The 20,480-nt window shown below is 43.7% G+C and overlaps 2 protein-coding genes across 2 annotated transcripts; one reads left to right on the top strand and one right to left on the bottom strand.

Annotated features, from left to right (window-relative positions):
- The first annotated feature begins 2,451 nt into the window (after nucleotides 1–2,451).
- On the top strand, nucleotides 2,452–4,483 carry smim15 (small integral membrane protein 15). The gene is made up of 2 exons (XM_080738084.1): nucleotides 2,452–2,530; nucleotides 3,578–4,483. The coding sequence occupies exon 2, from the start codon at nucleotides 3,608–3,610 to the stop codon at nucleotides 3,830–3,832; it is 225 nt and encodes a 74-aa protein (XP_080594210.1). The 5' UTR covers nucleotides 2,452–2,530; nucleotides 3,578–3,607; the 3' UTR covers nucleotides 3,833–4,483.
- Nucleotides 4,484–4,637: 154 nt separating this feature from the next.
- Nucleotides 4,638–20,386, bottom strand: ndufaf2 (NADH:ubiquinone oxidoreductase complex assembly factor 2). The gene is made up of 4 exons (XM_080738384.1): nucleotides 20,258–20,386; nucleotides 9,450–9,539; nucleotides 8,510–8,550; nucleotides 4,638–6,233 (listed from the first exon to the last, which is right to left on the bottom strand). The coding sequence occupies exons 1-4, from the start codon at nucleotides 20,370–20,372 to the stop codon at nucleotides 5,991–5,993; spliced, it is 489 nt and encodes a 162-aa protein (XP_080594510.1). The 5' UTR covers nucleotides 20,373–20,386; the 3' UTR covers nucleotides 4,638–5,990.
- Nucleotides 20,387–20,480: the final 94 nt, after the last annotated feature.

The raw sequence follows: 20,480 nt of genomic DNA, 5'->3' as shown, positions 1-20,480 counted from the left end.
ATGCTGCCCTCCGAATCGCCTGTAATACACCAATAAGCTGATAATATAACCATACGGTAGATTAGGAAGCTTTTCTAAAGAATCAAATAAAACTGCATGGCTAAAAAGTGCCTGTCAGTAAAGTCAAGTGAATGTTTGTTTGGCTCGTCCCTGCATGTGTTTGTAGCTGACCTCCTCCCTCTTCCTCTGTGTGAGTAAAAGTGTGGCCTTTGAACCGCGCTGAAAGTGATCCATGCCGTATGGACAGAGCAGATGTGTCCTAACCTGATTTGGTTTCAATACTTCCCCACAGGAAGTTCTGGAACCCAGCAGGTCCTCTTTTGTTCTATTTAGTCATCGTTTTCAGTTCAGTCACATATTTTGTAGGCCAGTCGAATTTTGGGCTTTTCAGAACGTGTGGTATTGGATTAGGCTATATCATTTGTATTTGTTCTAATAGAGCAGTCTCAGGAGACCGTAGATTTATGGCCAGTGTTATCTTATCCACTTCTTGGAAGAGGGCCTACTGTGAAGACCAACACATGATCAGCAATGTCTGCCATGCCTGGTACTGGATTGTGTGACCAAATGTTCTCTCTCTATCTCTGTGAATGGTCCAAAGACATAAATGATTAGTTTAAATAGTCATTAACCACACACACCAAAAATTGAAAGCTTAATCAATGTATTATAACTCTATGCTTTTATTTCATAGATCATGGTTACAAAAGCTATGCTTGTTTATTTCCGATTACACACACACACACACACACACACACACACACACACACACACACACACACACACACACACACACACACACACACACACACACACACACACACACACACACACACACACACATCCCAACTTATTGTGTACCAACACAGGGAGAATTACTGATACCTTAGTCTGGCTTCAATAAAAGCGACTCTAGTGAACAGTTGCGATAAAAGAAGGCTATCGAGTGGAATACAACCACCTTAAACATTGAGTGACCTATAGACCAGTGGTTCTGCAACCTTTTCAGGCTGCGACCCCCAAAATAATCATATTTTAACTGGGGACCCCCCCACCCTGACGAGCACTAAGAGTTGAGGCATTACATTTTGTTATATGGTTCTATTGTGAAAATAGCAGATCTACATGCTCACAACGCCTCGCGTTTAACAATTTCTGCCTCTATTATTTGACAATTTGGCCAATGTTTAATTTGTCATTTGAAAAGTATTAAAGTCCTTAAATTGTCAATTGAATTGTCACTAGAAATGTGCATAGGCCTATACCCTCTACTTGTTATGTTGGTTTGTTTACTGTTGAGTGAGAAAACAATGTTGAATATAAGTTAAAGGGATATTCCACTTTCAAAAAAACTCTGCCTTGCACGGGTCTGCCTCCCCAGGCCCAGGGCCTCTCCACATACACACCCATTGTAACTTCAAACTCCATTTTAACCATGATAGATTCATTAAAAACACCCATTATTTCTTTCTGGTGACTCATACTACCCTCCTAATACGTGAACAGGCCGTGTTTTTTCAATAACATTTTTCATTTATTTTTAATAATTTTGTTTTGTATTTAATTTTTCTCATTTCCCCAAAGAATTATTAAAAATAAATGAAAAGGGTTATTGAGAAAACACAGCCTGCTCACATATTAGGAGGGTATTATATGAGTCACCAGAAAAAATAATGGGTGTTTTTAATGAATCTATCATGGTTAAAATTAAGTTTGAAGTTACAATGGGTGTGTATGTGGAGAGGCCCTAAGACTGGGAAGCAGATAACATTTACATAAAATATCTAAATATTGAATGAAGTAAATTAAAAACTGTTCAGGGTGTTCATAAAAGCCTGATTAGATAAAGTGACGAAAAGATTTTTTGAAAGTGGAATATCCCTTTAATCATCTGGGGACCCTTCAAAATAATTTGGGGACCCTCCCTGGGGGTCCCGACCCACAGGTTGAGAACTACTGCTCTCAACCAGTAGTTCACAACCTTTTTAGCCTGTTACCCAAAAGAGAAATTTGATGTTTGCCCGGGACCCAACTAGTGCAGCATTGTGAGCTTGTAGATCGGCTATTTTCACTTCTTCTTAAACATTTGTTTCCTAAATTATGGAATGTCTTAGATTTTATTTTATTAATTTTTATCATGAAAACGTTTGCTTTAAAAAAATATTAATAAAAACAAAAAATTAAAAGACCCATAAAAATGTGTCTGCGACCCATAAAAATGTGTCTGCGACCCACAAATGGGTCCCGACCCAGTGTTTGGGAACCAGTGCTCTAGACCACTGCACTTATAAACAGCCTTTAAAACACATTTTAAATCTGAGGCTTTTTTTATTTTTATTGCTGCTGCAAAAGGTTTGTTTTCTCCTGCCAATAAAGCTCCTTTGAATTGAATTGAATAACAGAACTACAATTCCCATATGTCGGAAGTAGAAGTCACAACCAATAGCGAGTCAGCAGCAGTCTGACTACACTTCCTGAGGCTGCTAGAGGAGTGAAGACGTAGCGTGGATATCAACAAAATCATCATCTAGTGAGTATGTTTATTAGTTAGCGTAAGTACGCAACTAGTGAACATAATTCAAGTTTACGTTTGTTTTCATGTTGTTTTTTGTGCACTTACTGGGCTATGTAGCCGATAGCGAGTGGGTTCTTAAGGTTGGGCCGAATGTTTTTGGTTTAGCTAGCAATGCAAATCTTTTATCCTCATCTCAGGAATGCAAATATGGCATCCAAATGACAGTGGAAGTCTGACGCTTGTTTAGCTTCGTTGCTGTAGCCAGGGAAAAGGGTGTGGTGAGCAGATAATAGCAAGTAGTGAGGTTTCCCGACGGAAAATTATCAGCAGTTATGTGATGACAGAATTTACTTGAATTTGCTAACCAATAGGTATGATGTCATCAAGTCAAATGACTTGGATAATGTCAGCCATGGATCGAGACGTTAATCGGTCAAAATGATCAGTAGGCACTGTTGGCAGTATACAATAACTGCATTTGTAAACCTATCAAAAACAAGATACAAAGTGCTTTATAGACTTCAGTAACAAGAGTGAATAAGTCCACAGTCAAGATCAAATAATCATAAAAGTTATAGCAATTCATCAATTAGGAGAAAGCTGTGGGATAGAAGTTGAGTTTTAAGAGAGGATACAGAGTTTGCCTGCCTGAGATGAGATCCCCACCCCAGGCAGGGAGTTCCACTCCACCATTCACCTCTAGTGGTGGAATAGTTAAAATTCTACATAAAGCCAATGGGGCTCTAATCAGGCTGAAACCTTGCCAAATTTGGAGGCACATGTCATAGATATGTCATAGTTTATTTAATTTTGTATTTATTAATTTATTTATTTATCAGGGAGGGACAAAGCACATTAATCGACATGTCAGCTTTCACATCAATGTAAATATGCCAGTTAGCCATAAGCTAATTTTCATCTGTAGTCCCTGAGCAGGCTCTAAAAAGTTGAGATATGACCATCCATACAACAATCTGTACAATACATACAGTACAATACAAGTTGACTGACATCACAGGCTGTTTTGTTTAACTTACGGTTCTGCTGGCTCCCTCTCCTCAGGTGTGATAGACGCTGAAATCTGTGTTCAGGATGATTGATGTGCGGGCATGGGCAGAGTATGTGGTCGAGTGGGCTGCCAAAGACCCCTATGGCTTCCTAACGACCGTCATACTGGCTCTCACACCCCTCTTCATCGCTAGTGCGCTGTTGTCGTGGAAACTAGCTAAGATGATCGAGGCACGGGACAAGGAGCAGAAGAAAAAGCAGAAACGCCAGGAGAATATCGCCAAGGCCAAGAGGGCCAAGAAAGACTGAGTTACTGATGGAGGGACGAGGGCAAGGAGCAGGAGGGACAGAAACAGCCGTGCTCTTCTCAAGGCTCTCCTCTCTCCCAAAGCACACTGCCCTGGTCCCAGCCCTGGCATCAGCACAGACCCACCAACCCTCACTCTTGTGTTGAGTACGAGGTCGGGGCTGAGGACGAAGGCCTGAAGGGTCTCACAGTGCTGAGACGGACAGTGCTGCCCGGAGGAGGCTCATCCCAGTGGGACTCTTGTTGTCAGCAAAGAGGACAGTGGTCATCTGTTATGTTCCATTATAATAATGCAGACATCCACTGATGTATTATTATTGGGCAGCTGTTGTGGCACCTTGCATTCCATTTTTAGCATCTTTGATTTGGTTAAAAAGAGAAGGATACTGTAATAATATTTGCCCAAGTTGCAAGTAAATGCCAAAATAATTATTTTACTCAATAAAGTGCTTGTGGTTAACCTGTGATTTTACAACTGGGTTTATTCAGCTATGCTTGGGTTTTAAGTACCAATATGTTAACACATTCATTTGTCAGAGATGTCAAAGAGAACAGTGGATTGGTGGGCTATGCTTATATCCAGGAATAATATGTTCATAACACTTGATTATTGCTTACAAGTTTCTTTTTTAATAAATCTGATAAGTTTGACTTTTTTATACAGCATAGTCATCTTGAGTGCACTTGAGTATTTGCTGCCACAAAGCCACCTATTGAATGAGAGTTGAAACATTGTCATAGAATATTCTATTTTTATTTAACCACATGATTGCTAACAACCCTATTCTGGGAATGTTGGTCAGAGATTATAAAGAAAGTAAGGTTCATTCAACTTCATTGGACTTCATTTGCATCAACTTAACCTAATGTTTTGTGTAAATCATTCAATTTAATTGTGACCGTAGGTCGCATTTTACTATCAGAACCGTCACAACTTGTCTGTATATGTCTGTCCGTACGTGTAACTTTTGTAAGGTCTATGGGTTTGCCGCTCTGACGTCACTGATGTCAGGGGAACTGCTCTGACTTCACCGTGATGTCAGGGGAATCACACTAACAGAATCCCTTTTATGCCCATATATGGAGTTCCCTGATGTCATCAATATTAAGCCCATATCTAACTAGGACTTCATATGGGAATGCCCATATATGGAGACCACATACATACCACACTAACAGAATCCATATATTGCCAAGACAGCCCATATGTGTGGCTGGTTCTACAGACATTGGGCATACAAGGGATTGTATGTATGAAGTCAGATGTCATAGACGTCATGGGACTTTCACATAACAAATAACTGAGTAAGCTCTCACAGCATAGCTCCATATACAGTACATGGATCCTCTTATATGGGTAACAGGTCTGATAAACATCACTGGCCAGATGGCCAAGACATTGTTGAGGTCGCTTGTTGCCCTGAGGTGTATTACTAGTATATATTCGCAATAAACTTACCTTGCCTATCTTGTAAAGACTGATTCAAAGTTCACCCACAACAATAATAAATATATAAACCAGCAAGACTCCCTAATCGGGAGATAAGCAACCGTCAGGTCCCAGGCAAGCCAGCAGACCACTGTCACGCTCATGTCACTATGACTAAAAAGATCAGTCCGTTCCATTATGGGCATATACTGATGACATCAGTGATCTCCATATATGAGCATAAAAGGGACAAGGACTGACACAGAGATCTCCATAGTCCATATTGTGTGAATAATGGTTGGATCAACGGCCCAAACCCAAGTCTAGATGTTAACTTAACCTCTAGTTAAGTTAAAATGTAATAATTTACTCTCCAGGGGATGTCATTGAAAGCCCTTCACAGTGGTTATAAATGCAGCATTTGCTTATCTTACATTCAAAAGAGTAACACGTTTGCTTTGTCAGTGATGACAAAGGATGGTATTTATTGTATGATGTATGGTTTGAATTTGAAAAAAAGAAGAAAGAAAAAACGAATCCACACATCTTGCTGTCGATATGAGGCAACCAATTACGCTGACAATAATCATTTGTCACTTTTCTCCATATTGTGTACGTACATCCCTTTTGTTCCTTGTTACGCCATGTCTGTGCTGTCACAGTGTTCATTCAGGTTCTAGATCAGATGATAAGATGTCAAAATATTATCTTGTATACACGTGAATGACCGTCTATTTTTTAGCATTAGGCATCCAGGAGCCAGGCTGGAAAGTATTTGCAGTGCTGGTGGGCTCCTCGCTGACTTCTTGCTTTCCAAAGCTGGCTGTAGCTGCATGGCCTTTGACTGTGGTCTGGGGAGCAGCAGCCACCAGACCCTCCTCATACTCCTTAGCCTGGAGGAGCACATCTCTCTGCTCCACCTCCATGGCCTTCTGTTTGATCTGCTCCCTGTACTGCTGATTCTTCAACAGCTCCTGTAAAAAGAAAACAATATGGGAAACATCCAAAGTGGCCCAGTGTAAAACTAAAACAGAGGTTGCAACTACAAATAAGTAAAACAGAGGTGCTTGCAACGAAACAGCAGGTGACATACAGCGCAGCCGCTGAGCCATCTTTAATGTTTTTTATCTGCTATACCAGTGGTGTAAAGTAACTAAGTACTTAAAGGGGAAGACCACCCATTTTCAATATTGAACTATGTCATTAATATACCTTAGAGGAGTTGTGTGGAAATAGAAAAAAAGTTCCCCCCCTTCTGTGTTGCCTAGAACTGGAGGATTGATTTTGGGGTTTGTATTGTAAAGTACAATGGTGTGATGTCATCAAGTTGTACTTTACAATACAAACCCCAAAATCAATCCTCCAGTTCTAGGCAACACAGAAGGGGGAGAACTTTTTTTCTATTTCCACACAACTCCTCTAAGGTATATTATGACATAGTTCAATATTGAAAATGGGTGGTCTTCCCCTTTAAGTACAATTTTGAGGTATTTGTACTTTACTTGAGTATTTCGAATTACCAATACTTTTACTTCTACTCCACTACATCTCGGATCCAAATATTGTACTTCTACTCCACTACATTATTTGAACACTTTAGTTACTAGTTACTTTGCAAATATACATTATTATATTATAAAACATTCATTAACTACTTTAGCCCTATTTTATACTAAGCTATTTGAAAAGCTTGTAGATCGGCTATTTTCAAACATTTCATACTTTTACTTTTGGTACTTTAAGTACACTTTGATGCCAATACTTTTGTACTTTAAGTACATATTGACTTTTACTACTAACAGAGTATTTCTATATTGCAGTATTGATACTTTTACTTAGGTATAAAATGTGAGTACTTTTTCCACCACAGCTGTATACCTAGTATACAGCGTGATGATGTCATCACACTGCCTCGTCAGTGACCTCATAGTCCATGACATCCTTTGCAGTCCATAGGTTGGAAATGTTGAGGCCTGAAGGTCAGACAAGTTCATGTATGACCTGCACGTTGCTACTGTAGATGCAATCCCTGTACGTATTGCTGGAAAAGTCCAGATGGAGAAATTGTATGACTAACGCTTTCCTTTAACTACCACCACCGACTTCTTGTATTTGAGGCATATAACTTTAACTGCTCCAAATTCCCAAAACATGCAATGCCAACGGTGGAAATTAATCTGTGTGAAGTCAGGCATTAGTTGAAAAAGAGTGAGCATGTGCACCGCTGCACCCACCCACCTTGCCTTGGGTAAATAAGTCTGGTAAAAATGTAGTCTTTGTAAAGGATGTGAAAACTAGGACAAGAGTGTACGCCATCCAGTTCAATTATGGAAATAATTATAACCTGAACCTAGCCCACTAGTGGAATGACTACCCTGTTGAAGCTCCAGCTAGTGTCCAGTGATGTTAGCCTCTCTGTAGCAAAGGGAGCCAAAGAGGAAGGGAGGACTGGCCATAATGCTGTTGTGTGTTGGCAAGGCTAGGACTGGAAAAGAGAGGGAAGAGCTGTGGCCAAAAATCCCTGCTTTGGGGACAGAGACAAACACACTGAGCTGCTTTTCCAGCCTGTTAATGACAGGATTTAATCCAATCAATTTATGTCGGCTTGGACCAGGAAGAGACAGAGCATGACAAGGGGTAGGGTAGGATAATATGATGGGGGTGCAGTACTGGCCACATTAACACTGTCCAGCTGTTGATGGCTGCTATTGGACAGACACGAGGCAGAAAATTGGAATAGAATGTTCTGGCAAACGGTGGGAAGGGATGGCATTGGCCACTGGCAGGGAGAGCGGACAGGGAGTGAGAGCTGTCTGGGTATTTGCCTTTGTGAGGGATTTCCCACAGACCTACATTTCACTGTCCTAACAATCTGCACTGTTCTCACATTTAAAGAGCAATAAAGCTGGTCAGAGGAACATGAGGGGTCATACTCCACTCCGACAACGTTTCTATCCTCTGCATGTCGCTCCACTCGGAGCCAAAAAAGAAGCAGGCGTCTGTTAGCGAGATAGAAAAGTAAACTAGTACATGAGTCAGTAAGCTGCTTGTTCAGAGGCTGTCTGTCTCTCGCCATCAACACATTTCAGCTGCAGTTTATTTTAACACCTATCCCCCAAAGTTTCTGGGCTCTGTTGGAAACTGCGAGAGAAATCAAATCAAAGTCACTCTTCTCCCTTCTCATGCCTCCCTTGTTCCCATTCCCCCCAGAGCCCCACCATCACCACAGCGGGGAGGCTGGGGGGCGTACCTCGATGGAGGGGGGCTCCTTCCGTCTGCCTCGGATCCAAGCTGGAGGAGGAAGAGAAGAGAGTGAGAACACCCACACAAACACAGAGCAAACACAACCTGCAGTCATATTTATGGGCTGCAGCAGAGGTAGAACCACTCTGTCTCAGCTTAGAGTAATAACAGAGACTCCACAATAGTATGTTTTATTCTGTGTAAGTGAACTATGGCGAAAAAGATGGATTATGGGTAAAACATGCAGGCAGGCTATACTAGCGATAACTAAAACAAAACACCAACGCTGTTTGAGTCTTGGCAATGCAGTGCCAGCACCGTCTCATAAGAGGTGTGAAACTCCTCCTCTGGTCGTTGAATTTAAAAGTAAACCATCTCTCCCCTTCAATATCTCTCTGTCCTCCTGCCTTTCTCTCTTGGTAGAGCTCTCTCTCATCCTCTTTTGTAAGGAGCTCTGTTTTTTTGGCTGAGCTGGTTAAAGGGAGACAGAGAGAGAAAGATAGAGATTTTTTTTCTAACTCTTCCTCCAGCTAGTGCAGGGATTCTGAGCCTCTTTCATCCCTTTCTTATTTGCATCCTGATGAAAATGCATGAGGGACGGGGCGAAGCAGGATGAGGGGTTTAAGGTGGATAAAGCCGGTCGGAGACAGAGGGAACAGTCTGTATCCAGTTGTAAGGAATTTGAAAAACACCATTTTCATGGTGTGCTTGTAAAACACCAGCATACGGGTGCCTTTGATAAACTCATACATACAGTATTCCCCCCACCCCCATCTCATCTTGTGGTATGGAAATCAATGGATTACCCCCTCCTCAATATTTGCAGAAATTAATTCATTGGTGCAGCATTCTCTGTGTTGCTGTATCGTGTAGTACCTTTGTTAGCATGGCGTTTATCAACGTCAGTGTACAGGCACACACAGCAACCCACAGTAGCCCAAACTCACCATCCCATTCCGATGGTATGCTGCCTTCACTGTACTCGTATTCTGTGGGATTGGCTGCTACCACCATCCGCTTGGCACGGACCAACCTTCCTAGGGAAACAAAAACAAATGAGAGAGAAAGAGAGATGCTCAACAATGATGCATACAAAACGTAGAGAGCTGTGTGCATGTTTCTTTGTGTACAAATGTGCACAAAGAAACAGTTCTCTCTTGCGCACTCACTCTTTCTCTCTCACACACACGTGAGCGCGCGCACACACACACAAATACACAGAGGGATGACAGTGCTGTGACAGGTCATGGATGATTACCTCGTGGCCCTCGGGCCCTTCTCCTCAGATCTCTCTGAGTGGCTCCAAATCTGGGCTAAGCCTTTATGCAAATCAGCCTCCCCCTTTAACCCACCAACCACAGCCCCCCTCGCTGCCAACCTCCTCCAATCACAGCGCTCGGACTAACAATGCCCTCCAAAATCAACGTCAAGCCAAGCAGGAGACAAAAGAGGTCAGATATCACAGGGAACAGGAGAGGGATGAGCTGCATGGAATATTAAGCGCCCCCCCTCTATCTGTATACAGCACGACGCTCGCTAGCAGCAAGGCCACCGCCAATTATTTTGGTCGAATCTGCTGATTAGACAAGTTCGGCTGGCACACAATGACATGGAGACAGAGGTAGAGGGGGAACCCACAGAGGGAGAGAGAAAGAGGAGAGGGAGAGAGAGGGAGTTAAGAGAGAATGGGAAAGGGAGAGAGAGGATTACTTGTTAGTATGCAGCTGCAGCGCCTCTTACAGTAGTCACTAATGACAACTACACTGTCTCCGTAGTTACTGCTTGCTTGCAGGTAGCCGGACGTCCGTCCGTTCGTCTGTCTGTCCGTCCGTCCGCCTGCCTGTCTATCCACACATCCCCCACCCTGAGAAATGATGAGGCAGGAAGGAGGAAGGAGAGAGTGATGATGCATGGCGAACGCAGCTAGAAGCAGAGAAATGGATGGGCAAGGAAAACAACACGCTCCAAAACACAGACAATCTGTCAGGATTCCATCACCATCTCTCCGCAGCTGACTGGACATGGACAAATGGAGCCAACCACCTCCACGCACCACACAGACTGATGGCCTTAATGTTTACTTCAGCCATAACAGATAGCTATGGCACAGGGATGGATGAATGATGGTAGCCTGACAAAGCGGCAAACTGTGCGCACTGGAAGTTCCTACGTCTTGTGGTGTCTATATGCCAGGTTGCTATACTTGTTTTTGTTTTGAACTTAACATACAATGAGACTATGAGAAACCCCCCCAGGAACATCTTCACGTTCAGAAATGAATGCATTTCCTTTTCTGTATTTGCTCATCAAGACTAATGTTGCATCCAAGTTCAACCATATAATGTAGTAATCAGGTCAGCTAATTAGGCTAGCATACCTCTCTCTGCTTTGGATCCCACTAGATTGTAGGGCCTCACTGCTGCTCTTGATGTTCCAACACTGATTAAAAAATAAAAAAATAAATAAAAACACCACCACACTTTCATACTCAACCTTATCAACAAAGCCGGCTCCCTGCAATATGTAAATGCATTCTATTATTTTTCAATTTGTTTACATGTATGCCTTAAAAAGTCAGCTGAGGAATGTGCTTTTTTCCTAGAGTACCCCCAGGAATGTAAAAGGAAAACAACTGCCGACAAAGAAAAGATTGCGTTCTCTAGGCGATACCAACAAATACATTTAACAGGTATGCTAATTATAAACAGATCGTATCCATATTTGCATTGGGCGTGGGCGGCAGCAGATAGAAAATGGCAGAATTATGATACAGTCCCCACAAGCGATGTACTTAGCTGCAGTTAATGCCTAACTAATAGGCATGGAGAGAGGCGCCCACTCGTTTGCTCTCCCCCTCTCCTTGTGTTTCTGCCTCCTAGGATGCTCCCCCTCTCTCCTCTCTGTGTCTCTCGAACAAGGCTCTCCCCATGTCTCATAGCTCTTGCAGCATGACTAAACCTCTTCCACCGTGGCTTTTATTCTTGGATTTGAATAACAAATATGTACATATATTTATGAAACAAGCCTGATCCTCCTACCACATACATACATACATACATACATACTGGGGGGTGTCAGTCTGATTGGGTGATATTTCCTCTCTGTAAGCGTAAACTCAGATCTGGGACAACAGAAGGTAAACACGCATGCCACAGCGACACCGTTTTGATTACATGACTGGAAAACGATGGCACCCCCCTCAAACATCAGAAAAATAAGGGGATGGCAAACTAATTTCTTTTGTGGGGTTAGCATGAGAATTAATTCTCTGCAGTGTGTTGAGACGGAAGAAAGATATTGGTGCAACTTGCATCACCTGGCATTGTCTACCATGTGGACAGTGGGCCTGCAAAGGATGCAATTACCGAATATGCTTATTCTTAGCCCTGATGAAGCATTCATAATTAACGGCCACATTGTTTGGCTACTCGATTTCCCAGCTTGAATAGGCGACGCAGTCTCAATGTTACCTGCAGGCTGCTGTCATTCTAGGATCTGTAGCGCTGTCAGCTCGGGTGTAGCCCGCCTCCCCCATACTAACCCCATCCCCCCCCCCCCCCCCACCTTCTGTTACCTCTCTGAGACCTGAGAGACAGGGGATGGAGGAAGAGTGTGACTGCATGTTTAGAGTGAGCGAGTGCACGAGAGAGAGAGAGAGAGACAGAGAGAGAAACAGAGAGAGGTGTGGGGGGAGCTCTCTATCTCAGTGGGCCCCCTTGTGACAAGTCCGCCCTCCCATCACTCACTGGGGGTGGGGGCTAGTTACCAGTCAAAACACACACACACACACAACACACACACACACACACACACACACACACACACACACACACACACACACACACACACACACACACACACACACACACACACACACACACACACACACACACACACACACACACTCACACACAGCTAGAGAACAGGCAGATTAACCTGAGAGACAGGAGCGAGGACGCCGGCGCTCACCATGAAGGACAAACGCAGCGCAGCGTAGGGGAGGGGGAGGGGCCAGGCACATGAAAATCCCACCTCATAAATATTTATGAATCATCTCACCTGTCTGAGCGCGACTCATCTGCGAGCCTGCGATGAAACTGGGAGGGGGTGTGGAGGAGGAACAGAGGGAAACGGGGAGGGGATGAGGGGGTTGCCGTGGCAGCGGGATCGGGAGCCAATCAGATGGCGGCTTAAAGCCATCGCTTCTCGTTCGTTACAGTGCGATGCGATGCGCACTAAGGAGTGCTCTTTGAACCCTGAACACACCCTGTTAAACTCCATCACCTGCTTCAACACACACCCACGCACGTACGCAACGCGCGCACACACACACACACACACACACACACACACACACACACACACACACACACACACACACACACACACACACACACACACACACACACACACACACACACACACACACACACACACACACACACACACACTCTCACTCTCTCTTCAGGTCCCAGGTGAGTACTGCTGGGGGCGACCTGAGAGGTTTTTCTCCTCTGTGGTGTCATTCAGGGCCTCTCTCTTTCTGTTGTGCCTGTCTCCTACAGACTACCTTTGATTACGGAGGCAGGTCGTCAGGGGAACACATTTCCAAATGGCGTCATCCGGGAATCAAGAACCACGGAGCTCAGATATCGCAAAACAGAAACTGGTTCATGTGCCGAGATCTTTGACTGGTAACGTCGCCATCTCACACTTTTCACCGTCAACAACAACAACAACTACCAAGATCCATCCACTTTCTCTCATCTCAGAATAGACAATCGCGTAGCAAAGAAACACTTGCACATGGAGAGCATGCAATGCATTCAATTCCAAGACTGTTTTCCAGTCGAGCAGATCTACTGTAAGAATCAGAGAAGGGTGGTTCGGGCCTTGAATTGTGCCAGAGCGAATAGCCAGCAGCAGTGGTCACGTAGGAGCTGGCCACATAAGCTCGCCTGATTGGCCTGTGTGGGCCCATTGGATTGGGGGGCTGGTCCTCCAACTCCAGCTGAGCTGTGTGCTGGAGTGTAGTGAACCAGGGTGTGCATGGTAATGGGCAGCTTTATTGAGACAGAGTGGTCTGATAAGCAACAGTGATACAGGGGCACCAGGTAGAGATACTGACACCCGCCCTCTCTCTCTCTCCCTCTAGTCTACTTTCCTGGAAAAGAAAAACGGGGGGATGGATGTGAGGGCCCCGTAACCATGGTTACCCGCTAGCCCTGAGCCTAGCGACGTGGGATGAGGTTTAGAGGGAAAAGGCCAGCCGATGTTTTGCTTCAGTTGCAGCGAGAAGGAGGAGCTTAAGTGTAAAGTAGGCCTGCTAGCTTCTTTTTTTCCCCCTTCAGTCCTCATTTTTCCCCTTCAGCACCCCCCCAAAGACGCTGTCGATCCCACTGAGGTGAGAGTGACTCAAGAGCAGAACAGGGGGAGAATAATTCATATACAAGTAGTAACCATGAAATGAATGCCACTGATTTCCCTGGTGTGTTACTTTTAGCCAAGCACAGCCAGGTACATATGTATATTTGGGGGTGGAAGCGAGCCCCAGACTCAAGACTTTAGCCCAGACTAGAGCCCAATTTATACTACGACACAATCGTACGACAAAGTATAAATTTGGCTTCGGATGACCCTTCGTCTTCAGAGACCATGGTAAGCAAGGAAGTCGGTGTTCTTTGTGAAGCTGTAGAGTAGCGTGGGGCCCCCGCTCCTCCTCCTATTCCTTTTTGGCTCTCATATCGTCATATGAAATGTCCACACACCAAGCAGTCCACCCATCTATTTACCTCCAGCACTTCCTCTCTCCATTAGACTCACTCCCAATTTCCAGCCACATTCAGACTCGCCTCTTCAGACTCCTCACCCCAGTTTATGCAGATATATCTTGGTCACTTGTTGTTTTCGTGTTATGTTTTGTAGATTTGTTTTTTCTCGACCACAAATGATAAGAATGTAATTTAGATAGCATATTGTTTTGTTTAGACAGATACTAGATTAATAGTTTACCTGGTATCCACGTTTCTTTGAGGCAATACTTTGATCTCTCTGTTCTCATTACATGTATGTGACTATTTACACTGTTCATTGACTAGAGCTCTGCTTATTCCAATTTTGTACCTGTAAGTCAATCTGGATAGGAGCTAAATTAGCCCAGATTCACCTTCTTTCTCTGACTCTTCCACCCTAGTCTCACCTTCTGTTCGAAAATATCATTTTCACATTCACCCAGTCTATTTCTTCCCCACAATATAATTTCACTGCATATGTCATTACTCTCCTCCTTCATTGTCAATCTCCCCCCCACCCTGTTTTTCCTTCCACTGTCTACACGTACACCCTCATTCCAGTCTCATATTTTCTTCCGTATTTCAAACTCTCATTTCTTTCTGCCTGTCTGCTTTATTAAAATATTCAGAATTGAATAAGCAGCGTCAGGCTTCAGCAGACGTCTGTCTGTCTTCGATGCTGATTTTCTGACAGACAGGGAGCCCCGAGGTGGTAAAACATCTAGCCAGCCATCTGACCAGTGAGAGAGTGAGAGTGAGAGAGAGAGAGAGAGAGAGAGAGAGAGAGAGAGAGAGAGAGAGAGAGAGAGAGAGAGAGAGAGAGAGAGAGAGATATGAATGCAGAGAGAGACACAGCTTAACCTAACTGGGGAGGATGTGTGTCAATTTGTTGTCTTCCCTCTCCTGACATCATGACCAGCTGTCTATCATTGCTCTCCAAACAAAATCGATTTGAGAAGGGAGAGGAGACTCAGATTCATTAAAAGGCATGTCAATCCTGAATTGGGTGGAGTTAGCAGCATACATGTATTTGGGGATGCTTTTTGACAATATCACGTACACCCTTTAAAAGCTGTGGCTACATATAAGATAAAAAACCTATTTGCCATTATGCTCGCTCTCCATACTCATGTTATCTGGAGAAAAAAATGTTTAATAAATGAAATAGTTAACCAATATTTCTATTTCAACATAATAAAGCATATATCCATTTGGCAACCAGTGTAAAATATAACATGCAACTAAATGTAATAAGTAAACAACCTTCATTTACACCCCACACATAGCAAAGACGCTTATCAATTAACATGATTTACAGGAGCAAGTCCATGGCCAGCATGCTTCCATGATAAACCCCAGAGTTGGCGTCCTACTGTAGGCTAGACCTTCTTTTCATTGCACCCTGGAGACGACTTGTGGCAGAATAAACAGCCATTTGGACCCCAGTCTCTCTCCGCTGTGACTCCTTCCACAGAAATCTGCGGCTTGAATCAACGCTCTGATGACACACGGCCATCTGTTGTGGTGTTAAGTGTGTTAAGGCATGAAGTAGAGGGAGAGAATCTCAGAATAATTTACAGTACAAAAAATGCTCACACGCGCGTGTACACATGCACACGCATGCATGTGCGCTGACTGCGCACGCATCCACCTCCTTCGCTCCCTTGAGTCGCCCATCCTGAAAAGGCAGAACTGAGGCCTTTTCAGTTTTTCACTTCATAGAACAGAGCTGGGGAATCAAATAAATAATAGACAAAGAGAAGGGGATAGTGATAGGACGACAATTCAATGCCTCCTTTCTCTGCACCAGTGTGGTGCACCTCTGAAAAACCTCTGAATCTCCTCCATTCTCCACACAGCGGAGGGGACCGATAGATTAAAACTGCATGGCATACACCGTTTAAATGAACAGCGCTAAAAATACATCCTTTTCACTGCAACATGAAAGGAAACTGCCTTTCCCCTGTCCAGTATTGAGCAGCCATTGATTCCAAGACAAAGGCTACACCTCCTCAAAGAGGTAAGAAAAAATAGCAATCATACAGGCAATTATTTTCAAATGCGCCTGCAGCGGCCGATAATGTCAGTGCGCCACTCTCCCTAAATAAAAGGAGGGAAGGCAGGCGTCGGAGCTGCAGGCCCACTGCCGAAGACGAATGAGACCATCCACAGAATGCTTTGCTTTCATCTGGGCAGCATGACATGGCGCCCCATGCAGTGTAAGGTTGGGTTGGGCCTGGGGGACAGAGCAGAGGCACATAGAAACAGAGGAGAATATAGATTCTCTATTCAGATCCATGGGTCTGACACCAAGGCAAAAGCCAACTAAACAGGCCAGTCACCAGTGGCCTGTTTGCCAGTGACTTTTTCCTATAAGCTAGGCCTGTTCTCTTAGCCAGCCATGTTTTATGCTTCAGCTGTTTGAAAATAGCTGAAAATAAAATCTACAAGCTCACAACGTCTTTTGAACAATAATTTAAATATCGTGACAACATTTGAAAAAATCTGAAAATGTTAGCCTATAATGATATGCTCAAAATAGGGAGTTAAAATTTGGTTAATGATGCAGCAGCACACAGGGGGCTTCTGGAACTGCTGCATTTCTAAGGGTAGAGACAGAAGATTCTCCCTCACTAGACTTGTAGTTCAGATGCAGGCCTATTCATTTTGATGTGTGGAGGCAAAAGCTGCAGCATCTAAGCAGAGGGGGAGAGAGAGAGCGCTGCTGGGCCTGCCCCTCCACACTGCTGCTGAAGTACTCTGATGTTGTGAATAGAAATCTTCACTGGACTGGCTTCAAAGGAAGAAGATCAGGAGGCAGGGATGAAGGGGTGGGGCAAGGGAAGGAGGGACTTACTGGAGTGAAAAATAAGTAAAAAAGGTCAACATACTGAGACGGTCAGACAGTTATGGACCGCCAAGTCAAAATGTTGCGATCACACAGGACAAAAACAAGGAGATATTCCCCTTCTTGCTTTTACCTTATCAACCAAATCCTTCAACAACCCAGCCCAGTACACACAGCATTACTTACGCCCCAGTTTTCTAAAGATAACAGATTGAGAGAGGTAGGAAATGGGAGCAGCAAAGCAAGGTAGAAAGAGATGGACAGGACAGTGCACTAGGGATGGACAAATGAGCAAAGCGGTAAATAGGGGGGGGGGGGGGGGGGGTTAGAGATTGAAACAGAGTGAGGAAGAGCCTCCCCTACTCTTTCATCCTCTATGTGCTGCAGTGGAAAGCCCTGCGGTCCACGCCTCAGGCCCTGAGCCCACGCTTGGCCTATCAGTTTAAGATCAAAAAGAGCTCACTTTAGCAAGACATATGGACTGAATAATGCATTCACTTTATTTCCACAAGGTTGGATGGAGTGAGTTAGAGAAAGGACAAGTGAAAAGTGTGGCTGCATTAGTTTGTTATTGTGCCTGTGTGAGTGCGTGCGTGTGTGTGCGTGCGTGTGTAAACGAAATGTGGTGGGTGTGGGTTCTCTCTACAGGCCTACTAGCCTCTCTGTAGGGTCATTCATTGTGATTGGACCAGTGGATGCAGTAGCCTTTAGCATGCAGAAAATGGTCCTCTTGTGAAGTCTCATTTGAATAGCCTGACAGCCAGGGGCTGAGGAACAGCCTTGAGATGAATTATGAATACGAGGTGGGCGCAAGTTTCCCTGCAAACTGCTGAGAAAAGGTGAAGTGCAAAGTCAAGTTCAGTCAGAAAGAAACTGGTTTTAAATCTTGCCAGAGGTCAGTCCCACTCCAGCACCACAACAACTAGGTTACATCCTGAGAGAAATGCACTAACGCTTAATGCATGTTATTTATTTAGCCTAGGCTAGGTAGGTACGGGCAGGAAATATCTTGTGTAAGTACAGTGGCTGGCACTAAGAGAGAAAGACAGAAATCAAGGAGGATAAGCTCATTTCTGAATAAGAAGTGTGTTTGTGCAGCTTCCAGATTAACCAAATAGATGGTTATATTAACTATAATCAAATCCCTTAGTTCAGAGCCTCAGACAAGCCTAGATATTAAAATGTTTCCCCCTGTTTGTAGTCTATGGCAGGTTAACTAGCAGTCTCATTATGTCTGGGGCAAGCAAAGGCCTGGCCTTTAGCCGTCGACCCATGACCTATAGCTTTGGCAGGACCTATGCCAATAATGGCATAAGTCCAGACAGAATAACAGAAAGTGGAACCATTATTAGCCTGGTTTCCACGATAGAGCCAAACCAGGCTAACCACCACAATAGCCAGATAAGCCTCATTAGCTACACAACTATGTAATAGCCAGATATGGACTCCTCATATAGCCAATATAACTATGATTTGTCAAAAGTAAATAATATTGTGATTGTGATATGACTAAAATGTTCCTGATCCCAAAAGGGCTGCATTTGAGAAAAGTGGTAACATTTTCATAACTTATGTTAAGTGAAATGAACATTGAAGGCCTCTACTTTGGTCATTCTTATCCATATTACTAATGAATGATCTTTTGTGTATTTAATATAATCTGAATCTGAAAGCCTCAATAGTCATTCCCAAAATATGTCAATAATATCGATTGAGGAATTCAGGCAAAAATGATTACCGTATTTGATTTGGTAATAGACCAGCCCTGCCTGGAGGTATGGGTAACACACATGGACAGTAAAAAATGTTATCCTTTCTCAAAGTCAGTGTGTTATTGTTAATAGAAATGCCACTGTATTTAATTTGTCCCCCATGTCTGTCAGTCGACGTCCATAAACCCTTCTCCGCATACAGACCATCCTTTATCTATCTCACTAAACTGCATAGTACCAATGCATACTTCAATATATCAATGTGTTGTGTTCAGAACCTCTATGCAAATGACTGTTGAATCATACTGCAGGCCTCATAGTAAGCCACCATTCAGTCAAGGCCAGCAAGGTTGTCCTTGACCTTGTAACAGTCAGAAATGGCATGAAGGACACCACTGGCATCCCACCATGGATTAGCTTGATGACACAGTTCTGCCGCTTGGCTTATGCATTACATATTATTGTACCACTGCCATGTCTCAGTAGGCAGATCTGACCTCCTTCTAAAATCCTCATCATCATGCAGATAATTAACACTTCTTTATCAGGGGAGGAGTCTTTGCTCTTTTCACGTCAATGACAATACAATTTGATAAAATTGGGTGACCAAGGTCTGCTCCACCAATTAATTAAGTCTCAATAGCAGATAATTGCATTAAATACACTCAAAAATCCTGGCAATAAGATTGCCCAGACGTCTTCTTTGTATTCTTATTTAGCATCGCGCTCCATCTGGTGGCAAACGTACTGCACTACACTTTGAAACATGGCTGCTGTATGTTTTCCTAGAGCATGTATGGAAATATAGGTATTATGTTTTATCGTGGGCCAAAATGAGATTGCTGAGATAAATTAGGATATACACACATTCACTTTAAAGCTTAAAGTGAATGTGTGTCTACACATATCCATAGAGTCCATTCCAACGGCTAACGTTAATATGGAGAATACAGCTGTACAGTACATAACTGCAGTCTGCAGTATCTTCCCTATGCCTAGGTATTCAGTATACAGAGACTAGTATGTAGACACCAATCTATGTCTGTTTCTTCAACGTTTCTTAAAGGATCATGACTTCTTGGTAACACTAGGCTTTGACAATGGTTCTCAAAGTGGGGTCAGGGGACCCCAGAGGGAGTTCCAGCTAAATGATAGTATAGGAACCAAATGGACCATTATGGGTGTGTACTGTTAATGTGTACTCAGGAATACCTACTCAGTACTGAGTGACTATTAAATAATGTACAAATGGAACCAAATGGACCCTTAACATTCACAGCTAGAGCCCCTGCTCCCTGGCATATCTTTTCAAATGGGGGTCCGCGGGCTAATAAGTGTCAATTTGGGGGTCCTTCCTTGACATGAACATTTTTGACAACCACACTGGACTATACGAGACTTACCCGTCCAAGTCTTCTGTTCAGGGACGATGTAATATTTGTTTCCTAACAGGTCAGTGCCAACATGCTCACGGGCGATGCCAAACGTCCGCCGTAAAAGACCTGCGACCCTGTTCATGTTTATGATGGTGGGGCCGGGGGTCCTGGGACGCCGGTGTGTTGTTGTCACCTGTCAGCAGCACCATGGATGAACCATAGAGAACAGCACAGGGTTGTTTACGCAAGG

This window comes from Nannobrachium achirus, assembly GCF_963921795.1.
Source record: "Nannobrachium achirus genome assembly, chromosome: 12".
Taxonomy (NCBI): Eukaryota; Metazoa; Chordata; class Actinopteri; order Myctophiformes; family Myctophidae; genus Nannobrachium; species Nannobrachium achirus.
This window is presented reverse-complemented; position numbering and strand designations above follow the sequence as displayed.

Coding starts and splice junctions, on each gene's coding strand:
- smim15 (XM_080738084.1), top strand. CDS start 3,608: ATGATTGATGTGCGGGCATGGGCAGAGTATGTGGTCGAGTGGGCTGCC.
- ndufaf2 (XM_080738384.1), bottom strand. CDS start 20,372: ATGAACAGGGTCGCAGGTCTTTTACGGCGGACGTTTGGCATCGCCCGT. Junction 8,551..9,449: donor CATACCATCGGAATGGGATG/GTGAGTTTGGGC, acceptor TTCCTCCTCCAG/CTTGGATCCGAGGCAGACGG. Junction 6,234..8,509: donor AGGAGCCCCCCTCCATCGAG/GTACGCCCCCCA, acceptor TTCTTTTTACAG/GAGCTGTTGAAGAATCAGCA.